This window comes from Etheostoma cragini, chromosome 15 (assembly GCF_013103735.1).
Source record: "Etheostoma cragini isolate CJK2018 chromosome 15, CSU_Ecrag_1.0, whole genome shotgun sequence".
NCBI classification, from domain to species: Eukaryota; Metazoa; Chordata; class Actinopteri; order Perciformes; family Percidae; genus Etheostoma; species Etheostoma cragini.
In genome coordinates this window covers 16,443,727-16,467,173 of record NC_048421.1, presented here as the reverse complement: position 1 = coordinate 16,467,173, position 23,447 = coordinate 16,443,727, and the positions used below count along the sequence as shown (strand labels likewise).

At 40.5% G+C, this 23,447-nt stretch overlaps 2 protein-coding genes and 1 long non-coding RNA gene across 3 annotated transcripts in view; 1 reads left to right on the top strand and 2 right to left on the bottom strand.

Moving 5' to 3' along the window:
- map3k3 (mitogen-activated protein kinase kinase kinase 3) overlaps positions 1-7,226 on the bottom strand; it is a 15,798-nt gene extending 8,572 nt beyond the window's left edge. The window contains exons 1-5 of the mRNA XM_034894442.1: positions 5,898-7,226; positions 2,319-2,398; positions 1,672-1,793; positions 646-686; positions 100-199 (exon numbers count right to left, since the gene is read on the bottom strand). Coding sequence (XP_034750333.1) covers positions 100-199; positions 646-686; positions 1,672-1,793; positions 2,319-2,322 — 267 coding nt within the window. The 5' untranslated portion in view covers positions 2,323-2,398; positions 5,898-7,226. The remainder of the gene's footprint in view (positions 1-99; positions 200-645; positions 687-1,671; positions 1,794-2,318; positions 2,399-5,897) is intronic.
- A 1,941-nt stretch (positions 7,227-9,167) lies between these two features.
- On the bottom strand, positions 9,168-21,317 carry limd2 (LIM domain containing 2). The gene is made up of 4 exons (XM_034894340.1): positions 21,075-21,317; positions 11,292-11,336; positions 10,920-11,056; positions 9,168-10,822 (listed from the first exon to the last, which is right to left on the bottom strand). Exons 1-4 carry the CDS (start codon positions 21,075-21,077, stop codon positions 10,663-10,665), a joined length of 345 nt encoding a protein of 114 aa, XP_034750231.1. The 5' UTR covers positions 21,078-21,317; the 3' UTR covers positions 9,168-10,662.
- LOC117958084 lies at positions 18,808-22,604 on the top strand. Its single transcript, XR_004659647.1, has 3 exons — positions 18,808-18,819; positions 19,463-19,465; positions 22,486-22,604. It is a non-coding gene; the product is annotated as an uncharacterized LOC117958084 (long non-coding RNA).
- The last annotated feature ends 843 nt before the right edge of the window (positions 22,605-23,447 follow it).

Below are 23,447 nucleotides of genomic sequence, written 5' to 3'. Positions count from 1 at the left end.
ATATATATATACATACTATTTTGATGATTGATGTATAACTCAAATCATTTTTCAAGCAGTAATGTCAAACATTCCCTTGTTTCAGCTTCTCCACTTTACCTCATTGTTCATATAATGCAGGTCTAGCAGCTGGCCAAACACAGTCTTGACTTTCTGCTGGATTTCCTCAAACTGCACAGGCCGTCCAAACATCAGGATTCTACACATAAAAAAAGTAGCAAGTAATCACACAGACAGACAGATTATCGAGAGATTTGTACCCGCAACTAAGGTATCTGCTTTTGACTTACATGCACATGTGGAAGCAAAATACACACACGCTGCTGTTTGTAGTGTGTGCAGATTTCTCTAAGTACACCTTGCATATTTGTGGTTTGCACTGGCAGCCACATACTAACCACAGTCCTTTTCCTTTTCCCCTTCCATTCTCCAGCTCACATACCAGTCTGAATTAAGTGGCGTATGAGATGTGCTCTTTCTCATGAACTAGAACATGTGATGAGAACAGGATGACTGAGGGACAATGTTAATATCTCTGTGTGATTTTATGCTCTCTCTCACTTGTGTGTAGATTTATAGATGTATGTATGTAAAATGTACATGCACGCACACACACACTTAAAAATAGCCCAAAACAAAACTCACCTCCTCTCTCCTGAGAACTCAAACTTTATCCTGACATCGTCCTGAGAGAAAAAAATAAAGAGGAAGATAAAAGAAAAGGAAAAGACTTAAAGACTGACATTCACATGCACTGCTTTCAATAGATTATTTGCTGGGAAGACATGTCACTCTGTGCCTTCTCCATTGCTACGTCATTTGAGAAAATTCACTTCCACTCATAATAAGACCAAAGTTAAGGTATTGAGGTGGGAAAATGGTGGAGAGTCTTTCCCAGGCGGACAGTCTCTGGTTTTAAGCAAACACTGCACTGCACATGAGTTGTCTGCTTTGGCTATTCTCTGTGGCTGCCTGCAGCTGTGGTAGAAAGTGAGGGTGGGTGGGCTACTGGCCACCTTTCTACATGGGCATAAATATATTTTTGGAGAAACAAGAATATACTTGAACGGGGGATTATCCAATTACACTGTTCTTTATTATAGCAGTGGTCCAAAGTTTAAATTCTATGGTCTACAAACCCGTAGCCATGAAGAAAAGCATTATTTTGTCAGAATATGGCCCTCCAGACTTCAAAATTCAGCATCATTTATACCAAACACAAGTTAAAATCAAATCTTACCCTGCGTACTAAGCAGAAGACTGCCCACCGCCTGCTAGGTTTATCATGCTTCATCCTCACCTTAACTATTTAGGACTTTTTATTTACTTACCCTCCTTTACTGCTGAGGGACACCTCCACAAAATGCATGACTGTTCATGGAGACATTTGTGGGGTTGAACCTGAAAGCTTTGGGTTCAGGGACTCTCTAAACCTCTGGCTACATTGCTTCTTCAGAACTACAGTACTGAAACCACTACAAAATGTAGCTTCAGCTCACAGTAAAAACTAAAGCTATTTGATTATACTATCCTAGATAATAAGGGCACCAATGCAATTAGTCCTTGGTTTATGTGAAATCCTGCTTTACAGTATGAGGACAACGTTAAACAATCCTAAGCTTCAGAACCATTTGTAGTCTTCTCTTGGTTCAATTTTCAGCGTTACCACACCTGTCTATTGGTCTGGGCCGGTGTCTTGGGTTTGCCGCTGTCATGCGATAACACAGGCTGGCGCCGCGTCATCTGAAGGGCAACCAGGTCCTTCATTATAGAGTGGAGAGCCTGCCTCTCATCTGAACAGGATAATGGGTTGGGAAAAATACACAATTAGAGTGTGGATTGGATAATGGATGGCCTGTGTGTACGTGTGCATGACAGAAAGAGAGATATGAGCCCCTTGCACTTAGTTCTGCTCTAAAAGGTATGTGCAGACAAGTAGTCAGTCATTTTAACTACATCCAAATTGGGACTATCCTGTGACAGGGTATTAAAGGCAGGGAAGGACTGCAGTGTTGATATGCCTATTCCCATGTTTGATCTCAGGGCAAGCTCTGCCTTGGCTTGACTAGCTCACGAAGAGAAAATATTCTCCTTGTGTAATTTGGACAGACATCATACAGCCCCAGGGCAGCGGAGAGAACCAGACCCCCATCTCCATAAGGGCAAAAAACCAAGTCTTCATCGGACAGTGTCTGGAGCAAGAGCTTGCACAGACTTTGGCCTCAGGGATGGTGTTTGGTCCGAGTGTGTGTCTGTTTTTAACTCATGCTGTGTGAAAACCATGCTGTCTGTCTAACATCAGAGTATAGAGGACTTACTCATTGCTGTGATGTTTGCGTACGTGGTCTACAAACCAGTCTTCAGAGACCTGTCTGTGGTGAGCCAATTGACCCACAGCCTGTAGTGGTACAAACAGAATTCAGTTATTTATAAAAGAAAGTGTAAACTAACTGATGTTGGTTCTTTTTTTTTCATATTTCTTTGCACAGAGACAGAGAAAAAGGATGCGAGTCATCGAGTCAGAGAGGCGATGACCTATGACAAAAGGTTATCAGCCAGTCTCACAACATTTGTCAGTGCAAGTACCTCAGCCCATAAAACATTGCCTTGGTGGTTAACATTAATAAGAAAAGGAGGAGAAGAAAAAGTATCAAATCTGAAGGCTGGTGTGACAAAGAGGCTGCACTGCACCCTTACTATATTTTATCTAGGTAATTAAATTACATGATAGAGGGTTTTAATGTTACACTAAACAGAAAACCTAATTTTCATTTACAGCACAAAACCTTGTTCATGCATAATTCCTTGCAGACATGTAAAATGTAACCAAAGCCTGCAGAACACATACCTAAAGATTTCTCTGACCGAGTACCCTGAACCCTGAGTGAATGGGAAAGTGTGCAGTGCATGTGAGAATGTGTTGTATATTTTGCCCATGAGAAAGATTGACAATTGAAAACAGCTGAAATTCAAGCTGCACAGGCAGCGATCAGTCTGGCACAGTTCATATGGGAAGAATGTTTGTTACAGGGAGTTTTCTGCCATTTTAAATATCTACCAGCTTTATATTTCTCTGATTGCACTAGCTGCCAAAACCCCTGACTCTGCTGCGTTTTAGCTCCAATGTAGATGTTAACTGGGTAATATTGTCTGGCCAGTTCAAGGCGTCAACAGCACCATAAACTGAGGCATTTCCTTCAATGGAGAGGGTTTCCCCCGAAATTTGTACCAATAAACCATTGAATGTAAACTAATTCAACAAAAGGAAAACACAAAATAACTGAAACACAAACTTAGTTTTTGTATTTGATTTGGTTTGTAAAACAGATATAGCTACTTTTAACAAACAAAGTTTTTTTCTCCTGATTCCAGTATCTCACCTCCGGTATAATCAGCTGATACCAAATGCAAGCAATACCAGAGCTCTCTTTCTTAACATTTATTTATTCAAGCTCAGTAACTTAAAGCTGCATATCGCTGAGGTGCAAAAGTGGCTGCCCATTGTGACTGAATGAATGTAACTGATAAAGAAACAGTAATGTCTGGCTGATACCTGTTCCCCTCACTAGCACAGATAGATCTGTGGTTAAGTGCCTTGTAAGCCTAAGAAACTAATGACTGGTTTGATAAAAAATATAACCATACCAGAGATCAGGATGAATGAACCCTGTCTGCTGATGGAACCTACAGAAGAGGCTGCAACAGTCTTTCTGAGTTTACACAGTCAGAAGACTGTCTGAGAAGAAAACGGCGAGCATCAGTACCTGAGGCAACTCATTGACTCTGCGGATTTCTGGGTAATAATCACCCACAGGAATGCTGGGCATGTCCGCCTGTGGTCAGTGAAGTGCTGCCATGTTCGTTTAAAGCTTCCGCCATTCTCATGTTCCCGTAGATGCCAAGTCCTTTTGTCCTTCAACCCTTTTACTTCATGCTTGTGTCATAATAAAGGGTACAACTTCACCGCTAGTTGCATGGATGTAAAGTCACTTTAGGACATTCAGAGGCGTTAGTTATCACCTCTCTACCCACAACATGTTCTTCATAGGGAACAGTAGAGGTGCTGGATCTGGAGAGAAAAGGGCAACATCTGCACCTCAAGGGGTCCTTGTAGTCAACAACACAACAACTACCCTCTCTGTCCATTACCCCAGCATCCCTCTTCTCTCCCTTGCTTCTCCTGATTTTAATTACCGCCCAAGAAGAATGAGGGGAATTCAATGGAGAAGACGGCTGTGCTCAACCAGTCCAGTCAGCTGTGCCGTTTTATTTTCCTTGTATCACATTTCCAGGACTAGCAGGATTTACTCTCCCTCTTTTCTGTCTGCTTTGAGAGGTGTTTAGTCTGAGGCTGTTTTTCCCAGCCACAGTTCTTACTCTGTCTCTGGCCAGTCATGCATCTGGACTCAGTGCTTCACAGCAAAATCCCCTGGCCTGATGATGCTCCTGTTTCAGGTGCACATGTGTTTTGGGTTCAAAGTATCCCACCCCATTTAAATATTGCAATCTCAACAAGTCGCTAGTACTTTAATTGATAATAAAAGAAAAGGAGGTCCATCTTTTGTCCTTACTCATTTTCAAATGTAGTCCCTGGGCAGAAAACAGAATAACATCTCTGTCCCAAGCATATTTTTGTGTTATTTGCTTCTTCCATTAACACAAAACTATCACATGAACACATCCAACAGTTCACAATCTAGTGCTACTGCTGACCTTTTTAATGGATTCTCTTTTATTTACTAAGCAGATACCATGTTATGTAGTAATCTGCATGCCTTATTAGCAAGCAGCTTATACTGTACTTCCATGTATTTGGTGCTGCATTGAGGTAGCAAGTGCAATTTAAACAGTAAAAAGAATGACTTTCTGTATGTACATGGTTTTAACTTGTGCAAATATGATTGTTTATTTGGTGCATTGACAATCACTAAACAACTACATCCAAGTAATTTATATTTTTTTATGCTTTCAAAGGTTTGTTTTCAATAATGCTTGTAAACCCAAGTATATGCATGGTTACACCTGTAACAAATAATCATGTACCATTTTCCTTTCTTAACAAATAGGGCCTTACATTATGTGAATATTTGATTTGAATGTCCATCCATCCATCCATCCATCTTCGACCGCTTATCCAGTTCATTTGAATGTATGTATTTTAAAGCAAAACCTATGTTGTAGACCTACTTGATTGTAGGTATAATTAAGGTAGGAAGGTATTAACATGTAGCTGATCGTTTCTTTGCAGCTCGGAACTCTGCATAGGCTGCCTTAATGCATTTCATTTCATTGATCCTGCAGGTACCAGCACTACTGTTAGTGTCATAGTCTAATTTTGTATTGTACGATGTAAACTAAAAATCAAGATATTGCAACTGACCACTCTAGCTTAAAACCTATTACTTATCCATACACAGTTTTGGCTAATATGTGTTCTGTTTTGATTGTTTTGTAAATAATTATTTTGAAGGTAAATAAACTCATGGTGTACAGGATAGCCGACTACCTGACTGTCCAGATGAAGTGTTGTTTATAGTGTGTCCCATAAGGAAGATAATCTAAAAGACATGTTCAAGCAGGGCCGTAGCATAGACGACAATAACGTAGGCTAGCCCAATGGTCTTTATTTCAATGGGGATTTTGGGGGCGTTAGCAAATACAGTTTCTTCAATTTATAAACCTATTTTTGGGTGGGATTAAAGGATTTACACTTGACAACTTTGAGGACAACTAAAATGTAAGATTTAGTATTCCTCACTTGAAGTTTTTGTTTAAAGAACAAAAAACATGACATATGGATGTGTTGTATTTCAAAATTCAGTTACCATTTTCCCCACATGACCTGAATGCACCATTCATCATATACCTGTCATCCCTGTCGCGTTAATAACCCTCACCTGTTGCCTTGATGACCTTCGTCACGACAAGACCGCTTGTCCCGCGTGCAGCTGACTCAGGTCACCAATGTCTCGCGGCAGGGATGACGCAGAAGGTCCAGCCGTTGCTCACGTCCATCGGGGCTCTCAGACCGACACACCGGAGAGCGTGTGTGAGAGCGGGGGCGCCATGGTGGGGCTGACCCCCCAGGTAACTCTTCTTCAACGGGAAATTAAAGCACTCACAAAAACGGATAATTTCCAGGTTGTAAAACAAACACATCAGACAGCTGTGCGTTTTACAGAGAAATTGTTCCACTGAAAAAAAGCCTACATTAGGCAACTCCAGCTGTGGCCCAAAGGCAAACCTCTGCTCCCCTGCAGCCTCGGATCTTTGGAAAACTTAAATTTCCAAAACATTTTCACATTTGCCACACACGTTACCAACGCTTTCGGACTTGCAGGACAAGGATATTTATCACATAAAATACGAACTAAAGACTAGCAAACAAGGTGTAACAGTAACCGTGTGGCCTGTATGAAATCCATCTGTAAGTAACGGCTTCGCCAGAGGAAAAGACCGAACGATTTCCGTGATTTTGATAGTCTATCTTCCTGCTAGGTTTGCAGATTTTCCTTCTCTGTGTTGCCAGGTTAGAGTCCAAAACAGTCTAGGCTGCAGATATCTTTACTTTTGAATAAACTGCATCGCATTGCAGATTTAATAGGATTTATAAACAGATAAGAATGCATATGGGCCTATAAAAAAAGTAGAATTTAGCGCGCGACATGATGGAGTTCAGCCATTTAGCCAAAAGTGACTGAAATGACACTGGCAGAAAAAAATACATGTATTATACATATAACCTCGATGTATTATGTCAAGCGAAGCGAAGTTGGATAAACTCCATCGATGTTTAAACTTTGCAGCTTCGGACTCTTATATTACGGTTCCTTAAGTGTTCGCGTGAGCTCCAAACTAACTTTAACCTAGTCTTTTCTCAGAGTCACAGAGTCGTCGCGCTGCTTCTGTTAGTCAACGACAGTCCACAACTTTCCCCCGAACCAAAACAAAGTAACAAATATCTTCAGCCGAATACGTCAAACTTCCTGACAGAAAAAAATATCGCTACCGGAACCCACTTTAAGATTCCAACTAGTCGTGAAAAAACCTGTACTTCAAAGTCGCCTCCATGTTTGCCAAATGCTTCACTCTCCGTCGTCCATACGTGTGTAAGAACATGGATTTATTCCCATGGGGGGATTTCTGGTTACTAAACTATCCAAATAAGCGACGCGCAGCTACGGGAGCGCGCTGTTCGGTCTAACTCTTTCTGCAGTCGCGCGCACAATATTATTAACGGGGCGGACCAGCTGTGACGTAGTTCGGGTTTATGTTGCATTCATTACTATAGGAAAATCGGGCTTGAAGTCTTCACTGTCATTTTACTGCTGCATCCAAAACGCAGTTTTTGGCCACTTAAATGATGCTATAATAAACAGTGGTAGAGGAAGTAGTCAGATCTAATCTACAGTACTAATACCACAGTGTGGATGTGTAATATGAAAAGACATTTAAAGTGTTACTTATGTAAAAGGCACAGGACAGAAATAAATACAGATGACTAGAGAAGTAAAAAAAATAAAACTGCAAAGTAAGGACAAGATTACAAGGCAAATATCAAGAAAATGTACTTAAAAGTAAAACGTACAATATAGAAAAATGTCCCGTTACTAACATATTGATACTCCTGCATTATTTTACTGTTGTGGTTGGTTGAGGTAGAGCTATTTTTAAAAATGTTGTGCAACTAATGATTACTTTTTTCCAATATGCAATTGGTTGGTTTGCAGTAAACAGTGAGAAATGCCCAAAGTGACACCTTCACAATGTTTGTTTCTGCTACCAAGAGTCCAAACCTTAAAAATTAAACATTTTTTTAATTAAAAATAAAAACAGCAAATCCTCTGCAACCATGAAAGATTTTGCAAACAACTTAATTTGCCAAGTAACTTAATAACTTAAGCTGTCAATTACAGTAAATGTAGTAAAAAGTACAATATTTTTGACCAATTTCTGCAGTAGAAATATAAATGAACTAATAGTTATTTAATCATAGAACTGAAAATTTTGAGATCCTTGAGTCAAGGCAGTCAGTCAATCTCCTGGGAATTCAAGAATTTACATCAATAAACACACTAAAATCACTGAAATAAATCAACACCAGCATTTATTTTTTTTCTCCAAAAGCATGTAAAAAAAGAGAAAGAAAATGCACAAGATGATTGTGTATATTGGCGTAGAAAGGGGGGCGCTTACATTTTAAAATGTTACACTTCCGTACCACAACTAAGCAACAGAGAGAAGAGAGATTAGAGGAGAATGACTGAAAACACAGTCCAAGCGTTCTTTTGCTGTAAGGCCACCTCAATCCACAGGTCAAGTCTGTAATACAGAATACATTTTCAAAGATGTATACATTTAAAATGTCTTGATGACAACAGCATCGAAAAGTTCACATCAAGATAAGCACAAAAATGAAATAACTAACAGGTTTAACATTTACAACGTTACACTGCAATCATTCACCTGAGCCTCTTGGCACCAGTGTTAAGTGTACCTTGTCTGCTCTGTTACACTACACAAAGTTGCAGTTCGATTCTGCAGTACCTTGGCGAACTGCTAACGGAGAATGACAAAGACAGCATTTCTAGGTACAATACTCTGTAAAATGAAAAAAGAAAATATACATTGTCACACTGAATCATTGTACATTTTATGTGGATAAAAAGTGGATAGATAGGAAAAATGGCTGCTGGTTGATTATAATCCTATGCTAAAGTGTGGGGCTCTAGAGTAAGCAGGTCTGTTTCTTTTATAAAGGCATGATCAGGAGATTTCTTTGTAAAGATCTGTGCACTCAAAGGAATTGTTTCAAAAAGCAATAGGGTTAGCTATTTATTTCTAAGGCTTCTCTTAAAAAAAGAAAAGATATCAGTATCTGCTAAAAGAATTAGCAGATATCCATCTGTTTCCATTTAGCTTTCTATTCTGCAGAGCATGCTCAAATTCACAGTAAACCTTCAGTCACAAAAGTACTTTGTCATTCAAGTGTCATTCAAGTCTCAGTGGTACTTAGACATTTTCCAAAATGAGATATTTGAATGGCTTTAGAATCATTCTTTGTATAGAACGAAATATAGATGTGGAAATCTTGTCTTAATTGGTTAGGAGGCAACATATTAAAATAAAAGGCTACAGTATGTTGAGTTCAGGGGCAAACTATTTTTTCTCTCACACACTAGACACTACTGTCACACATTCCCCAGCAGGGGGTGCTCTGCATTGGGTTTTGCATGCGGCAGGCAGGAGCACATCAAGTAAATTCAATACGATATAGGTCCAGATGCTAAGATGCATTTAGCTAATAAGACAGGAGATGAGAAAAGGAAGGCATTCATTTAAAAAAGAAACCTGTCCACGCTTACTGGTGGTAACAAAATGATGGATGTTGAAGACACTTATTGGGTCTGTCCCATTAAAAACTGTCCATCTATATGAACACACTCAAATACAGCAAGGGAAAAATCACTATAAGACGCCAACAACTGACAAACCGTGAAATGACAAAGGAACACTATTGTGTGGTTTCATGCAAGGCTTAAGCTCCGTCCATCAACATCCTTATTTGTGTCAGAAGTGTAATTGTAGTAATTAATTCACTAAAAGGTTTACAGCTCCTCTTAAGATGTTTCATCCAACGGAGTAAGGGATGTTTACGAGCGAGGCCTCAGTTTCCCAGTGATCATCTTGTCTGGTCATCATGAGTATGTGCAAGACGAGAGTACAGTTAAGGTGGGGTATGTTCACTTATCACAAACTACAGCTCTACATACACATAGTATACAAAACACAATCTGAGAGTTCCATCAAAATTTCAACCATTAATAAAAGCTCAGAGAGGATCAAACTTATGCCATGACATCAATAAAATCCAAACTCAAGTGTTTCTTAAAAAAAAAAAAAACTTTAAAAATCGAGTTGCTATGCATCAGTGAAACAAAGATTTTTCACAACACTAACGATGAATACAGTCATAAGATAAGGCTATTAAGACCCAGTCATCCAACATGCAAGGACGAGACTTACACTGGTCAATAAAACTAGAACAAACCTTGTGATGAAGCGAACAATAATGAAACTAAGCACGAGAGGTGAGCTGTTGCTGATGTGCACGTTATTTTACAGTACTCTGTACCCTGTTTGTTCCTCAAATATATGAAACCTAACTGGCATAACTGTCTGGCAGCAAAGTCACAATACTGAGGACTATTATTTTCATTTGTGTTTTTGTTAAAAGTGAAACTATGCCATTTGTATTTTAAAACCCTGGGTGAAAATTGACCTGAGTGTATGCTCTGTAACATCTCATATGTTTGCCTGAACATACAGTTTGCGTATTTAAAAAATAAATAAAAAGGGTGCAAATTATTAAAAACAATGAAAAAGAAAAGTAATTATTATCCTATCCCATACCAGAGAAGGCTTTTGGTCACAATCATCTCCCTAATTACAAACTATAAAATACAGAGATCAATTAAATTGAACCTTAAATATATCCCCGCAATTAAATTTTAAGTGGTGTGGATTATGACTTGCCAGTCATTTTCTAGCTGTTTGTGCATGTATCTGTTCTGATGGCATTTAAAAAGCAAGTGAGCGGTAGGATGATTTAACTGTGCCCCAGCATGTGAGACATGTGTTCGTTGTGATGTATTGGAGGTGTTATGCTGTCTTTGTTATATTATCTGTCTCCTTGGAGGCCCAGAGCTCTTTGTGTTGTTTGCGTCCAAAGCCCTCGTCGTAGTTGCCTTTGCTTTTGAACAGCTGCTGATAGTGGGGTTTACAGTAAAATTCACCTTGAAGAGCTGCGAAGGTGCCAAGGCTGCAGGGAAAGGAGGAATGAAACGGTTACATATGAACCAAAGGGAGTCAGGAGAAGAAGAAAGTCAAGTAAACAGGAAAACAGTATATATAGTCACCTAAGTTTGGCGTTGCAGTGCTTGCAGCAGAAGCATGTTGAATGGAAGACCAGGTTGTTGGCAACCAATCTCTCCATTGGGTAGACCGCCTTCTCACATGAGGAACACACTTCCTTTTGGGTCTTAAAGCTGAAGGACTGAGCACATACATATACCGATTTGCTACCAGACACACAAACAGCCTGGGATCTTTTCGTTGACCCTCAGGGAGATGAAAGCTGGCATTTACAAAAGATACAAAATGCAGGATAGACTTCCTTTGCTCTTTTCGGAGATCAAAAGGCTGATGAAAGTGAAGTGGGGCAAGAGTAACGCACACAGAAGAACAGAGTCATGAATGAGGGTTACAAAAGACAGCCGCAGCATATTTACCTTAGATCGCTGGACAGGTTTCTCTTCCGCGGTGTTCCTGGTGTCCTGGATAAGCAAACAGAAAAACAAACTTAAAATGTAAAGATATGTATTTAAATGTGTGTAAAGACTATTACTGGGATAACCTTTCAGGCACCGCTCGTCCTTATCACAAAAGTGACATTTTAGCAGATGGCGGCAATGCAATACTTGCAACCGCCATAAAACTCAACAGAAGAAGAAGATGATGGGGCGGGCCCGGATGTACATGTACGTGGTGGTCTCTTGTGATTTTCAGGATCATGGCAGGCAGGGGGACATTTGTCTGGTGCCAATGTTCTTGTAAATAAAATTAGCTTGTTTGCAAACAAAAGAACTCATTTTACCTGTTAGTTATCAAGTCACCGGCGAAAGCATTGGCGTTAATGCTAAACCGTAAAATATTCAAAGATTCAAATAGGTTGTGATTTGTTTGGTTTGCTCACTACACTCGAGGATGGACGTATCCCTTTACGTTATTTTCCCTGCAATTTGACTGCTCTCATTAACAACACAGCCGTACCAGCATTTTCCCTTACATGTTACTAGGTCTTGAGGTGGGAGACTGGCGGTACAGATTTCCTTGAATGTGGATCCCGGCTCCCTGTCACACATGACCCTCTGCAGAAAATGTTCCTGAACATTTCAGGTATATACACTGCATGAGTGAAAAGCGCTTTAGATTACAAGCAACAAAAGAACGTTATAAGGATGAAAGAATGTATTTTTTTCACTGACCTGGTATTACCTTTACCAGTGTATTAGTATTGTCAATCTGATCTCTCTTTCCCCTCCTTTTTCTATTCACTCCATCTGTTTCTTTGCACCCCTGGGAGAGGATCAGGTGCCTTCTGTCTGGTCATGTGAGCTGAGCTGTGGGACACACTGCATGGGGCTGCCCTCAACAAAGCAGAACAGCTGAGAACCAGCCTTCTAGTTAAGGAACGTCCCAGGGAAATATTATGAGGTCTCATACAAATGGTAGGCGAATTTGTAGTGAAATAACATGACTGACACCTATTCTGTCAGTCTTTATCTTTGTAATCCATGAAGGATTTTAAGCATTTCTTTCACCCCCTACAATCATGCACAATTGTAAGTCCACTCTTAAATTCTCTGGCTGCCATTTAACATAGGTCACCACATTTCCCTGCACATTGTAGGTGTCACGTAATTACAGCTTGGTTTGTGGTGACAGGAAGAATTGAAAGACTTCCACAGAGGCGTTCACGAGGTTAAGAAGAAAGAAAGAGCTTGCACCATCTCAAGCTGGAAGAGGTTCCATACAGTACTAGTAGTAATGACTGTATCTGAACCCTAAAGTATAGCAGCGAGTCCTCAGCAGCAACAAGCAAGGCCACATCTTAAAGCAAGGCTAACAGGTAGTTCAAGGCAGCAGATAATAAACAGACCGAGATAGTCACACAGTAACTGCCATGGAGCAGCCAGTGTGCAGGGAAGAAGGGCAGCCTCTGTTTAGCCAAGGGAAAAGTCCACTGCAGACTTTGCTAAAACCCTGTTATGTAAGGCTGTTTGGCTGGAGCGGGAGTGGGGGAGGGGGGAGGGGGACCAGAGTTGCAAAGAGAAGGAGATCTTTGGCAACTGCTGATCTTCATTTTTGTAGGTCTATTACTCTTTGACTTGCAAAATGTGTCTTTGTAATAGGGCTTTGACTTGCCCGAACAATAGTCAAAGTTTGTTTATTAATATTTGAATATATTTGAATATTTATTAATATTTGACCATTAAATGCCTTTTATTGCCTTTTAAGACATATATTTGTATCAAACTTAAGTTGTATATGTTCTACCCACCAGAGGGCAGTGTATCAGTCAATGTCAATTGGCAAGCAATGATGTTCTCAGACAAAAAACACTGTCACCACTGTTTCTTTTAATTTAAAGTCAGACCCTGGATTAAACACGGATATGCTTTCTACAGGTTTTATCTACTGTTCTTATCACGTTTATGGGCCTCGTATCTTCGCCAAGAACTGTGTCAGCAAATCTGTTGCTCTAATTTGAAGGGCATAGGAGAGGCCTCGGGCCCACTCCCTCCCCCTCCCCCTCCTCTTCCAGCTTGCTGGGATGCATTGTTGACAGATGGGCTCTCAGGTAGCTGGTCATCACGTGGTATGTGAGTTTGGGCCTACATATTTTATATATCACTTTGTCCTTACTTGTGATTTTTCCCTGTTTCTTCGGGGACCCAAAGTAGTGCCACAGGTTGCTTTTCAAATTTTCATGAGAGTAGATTTCGAACGCCTCGTCAGGCGTGGTTGTAGAAGGCGTCGGCGCAGCCATTGTTTTGGTTTACAAAATAGGCGCTAACTTCACCTACAGGAGCCCAGATGACCAATAATAGCCTTGCTAATGAGCAAAAAATGGTATCAGACCATCTCTACTTAATGTGAGTTGAGACCATAAGCTGTTTAAGTGGTCGATGATTGAAGTGTGTTTCACTTAAAAAGACAAAGAAAAGAAGGGGTCGATCACCACAATACATGTGAGACATCAGCAATCAAGGTACTTCTTCATAATGACCACCAACATTTAACTAATTAATTGCCACCAGGTGGTGTAGGTTATATGGGACACTTTTGTTTAACTTGCCATTAAAATAGGCCAATTGCATTCAAAATAGGGGTATAAAACCATTGAATCTTAGGGTTCTGTCATCTTCTCTTCATAATGTTACTGCCTTGATCAGCACAAAATGTTCAGTGTGTATTAAGCGCAGCCCCTGCTCACTGATGTGCAGCATCTCTCCCAACCTAATGCAGCCCGAGATTGGATGACAAATGTATATTGTGTCATGTTATTGAATACTCTTGTTGAACTATTAACCTTAATGTACTCAACAACAACAACTCAGTAGGAAAAGCAGCGAGGGTGTTGTCTGCACTTCTGAGAACCGGATGACATGCTTTTGAAAAGATTGGCTTATTAAGTGAGGCCATGTAGCTTCCTGGAGATGCAATCACATTCCAACTGTCTCCTCTTCATCCCCAAAGCTAGCAAACAGCTCACACTTCACTGGTTATCTAGCAGATTGCATGCTAGACCACTTCCTGTTGCTGCAGCACGGCCGCTGGGCCAACATTTGATCGGCTCAACATCATTGAACTTTAAATGTGCATGGTTCGCACAGGGCATCTTTGCGGCAGGTTGTAAGAGCAGGAAAATTAGGTCAGTAAGGGCATCATTTTTTACATATGAAATCATGCAAATAATGCTGCCAAAAAAGGAAAACTGATCTGATAAAAGGCATGGAATTGGCAATGGTTTTGTTTTTTGGGTACAAAAAACAAAACATTAGTTACCATGTTAGGAGGAAGGCATGCATTCCAAGCACACAGACACACAAGTATCCCGGAAGAATTCAGATTAGCTTGTGCCATCACGTCTTCTTTTACCTTATATGTGCATGATTCTCAATTGCCACCAACAGCTCAAATGTGGCAGGAAGTTGTTTTGACACACATGGCTTCCTCTGCGGAGTCCCACGAGCACAGCAGCAGTTAAAGTCCTAACCCGACTTTCATCCCCAAAAAATGAATGCTAACAACCTCTTGTTCTGTATGAATGCTTTAGCTGCTATAAAAGAGACAAAGGATAAACAAATACTTGGAAGGGTTAGGAAATGAAGGGCCTTCATGAGCACAGAACATGGTGTTCAATGTAAACATCAATGGTTTGTTGTGTTGGTAATTAGCTAATTACCAACACTGTTTTAAATGTGAAGAAATAAGACATAGGCTACCACTCAGAAGTCAGAAACAGCTGAGGAGTTATGTCTTTTATGTCTTACGACCAAGACCATTTTAACACAAGTGAACTCTTTTAAAACAGGAGGTGCAACTCAATTCTGCCTGCATGTGTGTGTGGGGGTGTGTGTTAATGTTGGAGCCACAGAAGCTTCTGGTACAATAGTGCCAGGTTTTCTTTTTCCATTTTAATTTGTTTACAAGAATAGATCATTTGGGGAAATTTGTTTATTTGCTTTCTTGCTGAGGGTTTAAGAAAAAGATTAATACCAGTCTTGCGTCTGTACGGTAATTATGAAGCTGCAACCAGAAGCCAGTTCGCCTAGCTTAGCATTAACACTGAAAACGGGGAAAACAGCTAGTCGTCCGGCACATACCTTCCATGAAACTATAAATTGTTTACACATATTTTTTTCTATAGATTAAAACAATTAAGATGTAGCCTAGCTTGTTATTTGGTGAGCTTTAGGAGCTGCTGGTAGGTGGATTATACTGGGTGTTAGCCGTTTCCCCTCATTACAGTTTTTATGGGAAGCTAAGCTAACCAGCCACTGGCAATAGATGTATTTACCCTACAGACAAGAGAGTGGTTTCAATCTTCTCATCTAACTAACATCATAAAGCAAATAAGTGTATATTTCCCAACTATTCCTTTAATCCTGCATCTACCTGCTCACTGAGGGATAGGGCTGGGTACCGAACTTCGGTTTTTTTATGGTACCGATCGAAATGTTTCGGTTTTAACCAGTATCAAATTATGCCTCGTCTTTCGGTGCCAAGTTTCGGTGATTGGCTGTAACGTTAAACGTGATTGCGTCACCCAGGAAAAATACATACGTGTTTACGCCGACAGACGGGGTTCACGTGTATCTGTTGTGAACTGGTTGCGAGCATTGTTGTACCTCTTAAAAATGCCAACTAGATCAAAAGTGTGGCTTCACTTTATTAAGATTGATGCCAACAGTGCGAAATGCAATATATGCAAAAAAGACATTGTTGCTAAGGCTGGCAACACGACTAATTTGATGAAGCACCTGATAGTGCACGGGATCAATTTAAGAGCGGAAAGTTGCACAGTGTTTGACTGCAAGAAGAGCCGACCGCAGCCAGAGCAGCCTGCGCAGCCCTCCTCCTCTCAGCCGCCCGTGGGCAATGCGAAACCAGAGCCGACTCCGAGTGATTCAAAATATCCACCACCGGACTCCGCCTCATCAAAGAGTACCGAGGACGGCACTGTGTCTGGGATTTCAACAGGCAAGTTTATGTTTATTAGCGTTACTGCAACTTAACACGTGCATCGTGCTGAGTTAGCGTGTAGCCTTATTATATTGCTGCGTAGCTAGCTAAATAAAAAAGCTCTCTGCTCTTGAGGAGCTAATTGCTGATGAAGACATGGCAGTTGAAGCAGTTGAGAACAGTTCTAGCGACCCAGACAAGATTCATGAGGAGATCCAGCGGCACAGAGATCTACCGTCTACCCTAACTTCTGGGAATGCAGTGACCTGGTGGTGGAATGTGAGGGACAATATGCCAATGCTATCAAACTTGGCAACCAGGTATCTCTGTGTGCAAGCATCATCCACACCCTCAGAGCGTACATTTTCTACTGCTGGAGACACCATCAGCCAGCTGTAGTCGAGCTGCGATATGCAAACTGTTAATTGCAAACTTTGCATTCAACTTTTTTCCGTTATCTATTTTTTGTAAAATGCTGCCACACTGCTGATGTCTTCAACATGGTAGAGGAGGACTAACTGGAAATTAAACACTCACAATTAAATAAATATTGATCAAACCACTAAAACAAGGCTTTCCAGTTCTTTCTTCAATCTGTCCCCAGAGGGTTGGGCTAATCCAAAAAAAGAGAAGACAAGGGGGGTGTTCTGAAGACAGACTGTTACCTGTGAAACAGGGGTGCTCTGAAAACCCCCCCATTGGCAATAAGTGCTTTCCACCCATAGACCGTAACGGTCTATGCTTCCACCTGATGAATTTAACACAGCAAAAAAAATCGACCAATCAGAATTTTGGTCGAGCCAGAACGTATCGACCAATAAATCGACTAGTCAACTGAGAGATTACAGCGCTAAACCAGAGCCATGTAGAACACTTACAACTCTAAAGAATATTACAAGGGAGAAAGGCCAATATGTTCCTAGTGCTGATGGACACAACACAATAGCATATGGGTCAGGCTCTAATGCAGAGTAATCACATCTGGGAGTGTGTTGGGCTGTTTGGTCAGACACTACTTCTCTTCCCTTTTTTGGCTTCCTGTATGCAACAAGAAAGTAACAGGGCATTTTCTGTGTTTGAAGGCACAGGTCATTAAATGTCTGCATGTCTCTTTAGTCAGCTGATGTGTGTGTGTGTGCACTTGTTTTTTCACTTCCTGTCTGGGAAACTGTTAAGGTCCAGAAAAAAACTTTAAAAAAAGGATTTATCGAAATATGTGGCTATGTTGCTGTTGTACGACGAGCTTCAAAACTGCTCAACATTTTGTTTTTCAATTAAAACAACCAATTCTATGACATGTTAGAAAAATAAAGACGAAAAAACAGTAAACACAAAAGGCGATGCCTTCAAATGTCCGATCAACAGTACAAAGCCCAAAGATATTCAGACTATAAAACAGAGCCATGAAGCACATAGGAGAAGCTGGCACAAGGAATTGTTTGACATTTTTGCTTAAAAGGATTACTTAAGGATTAATTGATTATCAAAATACTTGCAGATTATCTTTTTGTTGACCCACTAATTAATAATCACCTAATCATTGCAGGTCTAGATTACTTTAGGTCCAATAACAAAGGCTGCATTTCAGAAGAAGTTATTGTTCTTTGCCATTTTGTTGATTTAAAAGGAGAACTACAGTCTTTCAAAAGTAAATAACTAAATGCTCACATTGTACCATCATTTCTAAGCAGCTGCTGCCCTTTCAGATCAAGAAAGTGATCCTATTTTTTCCCTTGTAATTAGACGTCAGCAACCTTTGCTCACAGAACCTTAAGTTCTGCCCTGCATTGTCGGTCTATGTTAAAAAGGCCCTCCGTGTTTCCTTGTGTCACTCCTGCGGAGAAGCTGCCAGTGGGCACGATTAAAACTACTTAAGTTTTCTTATCGTTTATGTCAGAGATCTGTCCATTACCCAGCTAAACGTCTCATAAAATCAGATACTAATAATAAAGCCAGAAAGCCATATGAGGGCGCCTGTATAGCTCAGTTGGTGGAGCAGGCCAAAGAAATGGACCAAATAAACTCATGGTTGATGCTGGTATGCTGCTGCAGCTGGTCTGTTTAGCTTTGTCTGTTTTACAATTGCAAAGAACAAAACCAGTGACAGCCTGTAAAAGAATGTGTTGAAGACCTCGAAGAGCCTGTGTTGACTCGACATAGCCTTCTGCAACTCACTTAAGGTAGAGAAAAAAACAGCCTCAAGTGCTTCTTCCGATCAGATGTTATCACAGACTGAAGAGGGAAATATGTACATTTAGCAGCAGCAGCCCGCCCCATGCCCCAGCCCTTCTTCAAAAAAACATCTCACATGCAAATATTTGCTTCTAGATCAGAACATTTCCATCAAACAATGAAGGCTCCTTAACTGCAGCCGGAGATGTTGTCAACTGGGACAATGAAGGCCACAGGGACAAATAAGTTGTCTTAAGTAGTTATTTCCCAAGATTAAATGTGGATCATTTAAGTTACAGCGAGTACATTGCCACAGAGCTCTGCGGACTTCAAAATGTACCTCTTGGATGTTTGCTGTTGACGGAAAATACTGTAGGAAACCCTACACGATGAGTCTTCCTAAACAGACTGCCCCGAGGTCCTTACAAACCAGATAGCCTGCATTAGATCAGTACTGACAGCCACAGAGATGCAAAACAATGTGAGTGCATGGTTGTTGTTGTTTAGACAACACAGAGCATGAATCCACATAAATGATTTAAACAGCTGAAAGCTACTGATGTGTATATATAAATATATATATATAAAATGGCAACAATTAAAACCCCTTTTTCCAGGCGTGAAATAGGCTTTATGCTTCTTTGTTCACACAACCACCCTGACTATATATTTCTCATTTTCAAAGCAATGCCTAACTAAAACAATAAATGATTGACAATGGGAAAGAAAGTGACAGCCAAGCAGCTAGTTAAAACTATTAGTCCAGCCATTTTAGCTCACAGCTCTATTGCCTGAGCCTGCTGGCGACCCATTTAATACTGTTCTGCACATCTGAAAGCAGGAAAACACTCCCCCTCCCAACATATGGCACTTTTGACATGTCCAAAAAAATAATCAGGTTATTGTGCCTTTAATGGCAATTGTTTAACAGAAGAGCATATGGTGAAACTAAAATAAATGGTATTAGTCCTCACTGCAGCTTGTACACAATGCTTTGTCTGAATCTGCATTGTGTGGTTATATTTTGGACAAACAAGTCAAATTGCAACAACAGCCTCTCAAATCCACCAGACTACTGACGCAAATCCACCAGCTGAGAAGGGTGTCAATCTGTGCTGTCAACTCTGACTGAAAATACAGTCAGGCAGCCCACTGACGATGGCAGGAAATGAAAATGAACATATACTACTTACCTAAGCCTTATTGCCATATGCCAGGGCTATAATGACAGACTGTTGTAATTGTGGTGCACTGGATGGATAGAAAGTGGTTTGACTAGACCACAGAGCCATTTGTAAACTACTCAACAACATAAACATAGACAAGAGATTTGGATAAAAGAGTGAAACACATGTTATCTTCGACTGGTGTAGTGTTTTAAATCAGATACTGATTTACACAGTTGTTTAATCCAGTCACTCATCCATTTGGTATTACTCAAATGACAATCTCAGGAGCTGTATGGGAGTTCATAAGCTGCAGTTGACATTTTGCACACTGGTATCCCACTTATTTTCCTTTTTATTATTTACTATATATACCTTTATCTTACCCTGTGGCATAGATGCGTTTTGAGAAAACCTGGGTATGTTAGCTGGAAGATACTGTGGCATGTAAAGACCTCATTAATGTTTCTAATCACTTACAGAAGGGAGTGGCTGAGAGAGATGATCAGAACCCTGGATACTGTTATGATAATGTACTGTATGTGGTGATATGGATAACCAGGTTGCCCCATGTTCACTGTAAAATTTCATATTGCAAAAAGTAGAACTAAAAGAAAAACTAGGATATTAATGCTAATGACTCAATATTGATCGATATTGTAACTATAGTACATGGTAACTAATTGGTAATTTGTCTAAGGGATTAAATCCCTATTGGGGACTACTTCACTGCCTGTGCATTCCGGTACAGTACTTGTACTAAAGACCTTTATATAACACTTGGCAGGTTGGAGCCTACATTAGGCCAGTTACACCATATATAATTGCAACAACAAAAACACATTCATCTGCTAAGGTTTGTCACTGCTACTCGATCAAAACACAAACATAAGATAACGGCACATCAGATAAAATCACAAATCAATTTACAAATCGGCTGATAGCGGAGGACAATTAAATTAATTAGCTATCAGTCAGAAATGTGACTAACACTACTCAAATTAGCTCGGGTAAATTTGCGTTGGATGTATAATTCAGTGGATTAAAATCACATTTGAGTTTAATTAGCTAGCTAGCCAGCCAGCAAGCTAGCTAACTAACGTTAATAACGTTACACGTTCAAGCGGCGCACTGCTAGCATTTTGAAGAACACGACGGCGGCCGTTTAAATTCAACTTAAATTCAACGCAAAAGCCTCCTTTAATGTTACTTTTAACATTACCTAAATACTTAGGTACTTCTAACATTCAAACCACGGCTTATACAACAAACCGGCTCCCGGTAAACTGACACCGTTAGCGAGTGGACGAATTTCATCACCTCACCTCATCTCACAAAACAAGAGAGGCAGAGAGGAGAGGAGAGAGAGGCAGAGAAGGAGGGGAGGCTGCAGACACTAACTGACGAAAAAAAAATATCACTCACCATCTGCGCTTCTTGTCTGCAACACTGGCTGATAACGTCTGGTCACTCAGTGGCTTGAGGTCAAAATGTGCTCTCTCATTCAGTGTTCTGCGAGGCTTTTGTTGTAGACGCTGGCCCCGCTGCCGGTGATTTTTTGCTCTCCGCTTCGCTTCAGGTCTTTTTCAACAGAACGTTTTTTTTTTTCTTCGGCAGGATGTCGCACGCTATTGGTTCACATCTGCTATTGATACATTCAGGGGCTGTTGGACACATCACAATTACGGGTGGAACAAGGATTGCACTCATGCTTTTCCAGAAATATTACCTCACCCCTCTAAGCTTCAGTGGAAGAATTACTCTTTTTACTATAGTAAAACTAATGCCACACAGTAGAAATACTATACTCCAAGTAAAGTCCTGCATTCAAAATTGTATTTAAGTTAAAGTACATAAGTACTGGTAAAAAATTATACTAACATAAAAGTAGTTACAGAATGCCCTATTTTCTAATGTACATTAGCTATATTATTAATGAGTACATTGTTGATTTGCATTAACAACATATCTAGCTAACTAACTAGGTTATCAAATAAATGTAGTGGAGCATATTTGTAGCCAAATTGTAGAGGAGTGTTATAGTGGAATATGAGTATGTAGTAGCATAAAATAGAAATGCTCAAGTAAAGTACAAGTACCTCAAAATTGTGCTTAAGTACAGTACTTGTAGATGTAGAAACTTTCCACCACTGCTAACCTTTTGTGTAAGTTTGTAACTGCTCTCAGGTCAATTATGTTTGTTTTTATGTAAGTGCTTTTATTGTTGATCATATTCTGAATTGAACTCCTGAATTTGCTTTGTGCTTTTGAACATAAAGCTGGTTGGTCTTCCCCATGTATGTCTTAAGAGGTGTTCCCATGTCTGTGCTACAACTACGTCTAAACACTATTATCTACACAACACACACAAAACCACAAGAATGAGTATTTCCATGTTATCAACTCATAAAATCACACAAAAGCCTCCCTCCCCTTAACACTGCAAGCACCACTTTGCCTATAATGCAAACAGGTCAACCGCAACACAGCACCTATGCAAGACTGTTGTTTGTGGACTTTAGTTCTGCATTCAACTGCATCATCTCTGGAAGACGGGGGTCCAAGCTACACGGCCTGGGCATCAGCTCTAACATCTGTAGATGGATCCACAACTTCCTGACAGACCGTCCCCAGTCACTTTGGTTGGTCTCCCAACTTTCCTCGGTCCTCACACTCAGCACTGGGGCCCCCCAGGGATGTGTGTTGAGTCCCTTGCTCTACACCTTATACACTCACAACTGCACCCCGGCTCATGACAGCAATATATTTTCATCAAGATTGCGGATGACACCACTGCAGTAGGACTTAATCACATCAATGATTAGTCTGCCTACAGGGGGACATACATCTCAAAGGACATCACCTGGGCAACCAAAACCACAGCACTTGTGAAGAAAGCACAGCAACGACTGTACTTTCTCAGGTCATTCAACGAAATCAACCTCTCACAGAAGCTGCTTTTATCCTCTTACAACTGTTCTGTCCAAAGTATAATCTCTCACAACATTCTGGTGTGCTTTAGTAGCTGCCCCACTGCTGACAAAAGTTATTGGCGCTGGACAGAGTTAGGAAATCAGCACAAAACATAATTCACACACAGCTCCCCTCCCTCTGACATCATTGACATATACTACACCAGATGCCTGCAGTGTATAGGCAAAAAACATAGCTAAGATCGGTTCCCACCGAGGTCACAACCACTTCACTCTGCTGCCGTCTGAAAGGTGTTACATGTCTTTCCAGGGTCGCACCTTTAGACTTTTGAATGGTTTTCATCAAAGTGCCATAAAACACCTGAACTCATGACCCACATGGACGGCACTGCACTTTATGGACTATGTCTTCTTTCAGCTAATTATCAATTTTTATTGATCCCCAGTTGGGAAATTACAATTTACACTCTGTTTGTTAGTAATCACTACACACAGGTCTGAAATACACACACATGCGAGAGATGTCAGAGGGAGTGGGCTGCCAGCTGGACCAACGCCCTGAACGATTGGGGGAGGTACGGTGCCTTGCTCAAGGGTGAAGTGGCATCTCTCCAGCTACCAATCCACGCTCCCTGCGGGGACTTGAACAGACATCCCTCCAGTTCCCAACCCAACTCCCTACAGACTGAGCCACTACCACCTACTTATTCATTACTGTGTTCATATTGCTTAGGTCTCTTTATATCTTAATACATGTTTTATTATGCTGTCTTGTCATACTGTGTCACCACCAGGGGAAGTGCAATTTAATTTTTTTTTATATATATATATTTTCAAAACATGAAGTCAGACAAGCCTGGCCATT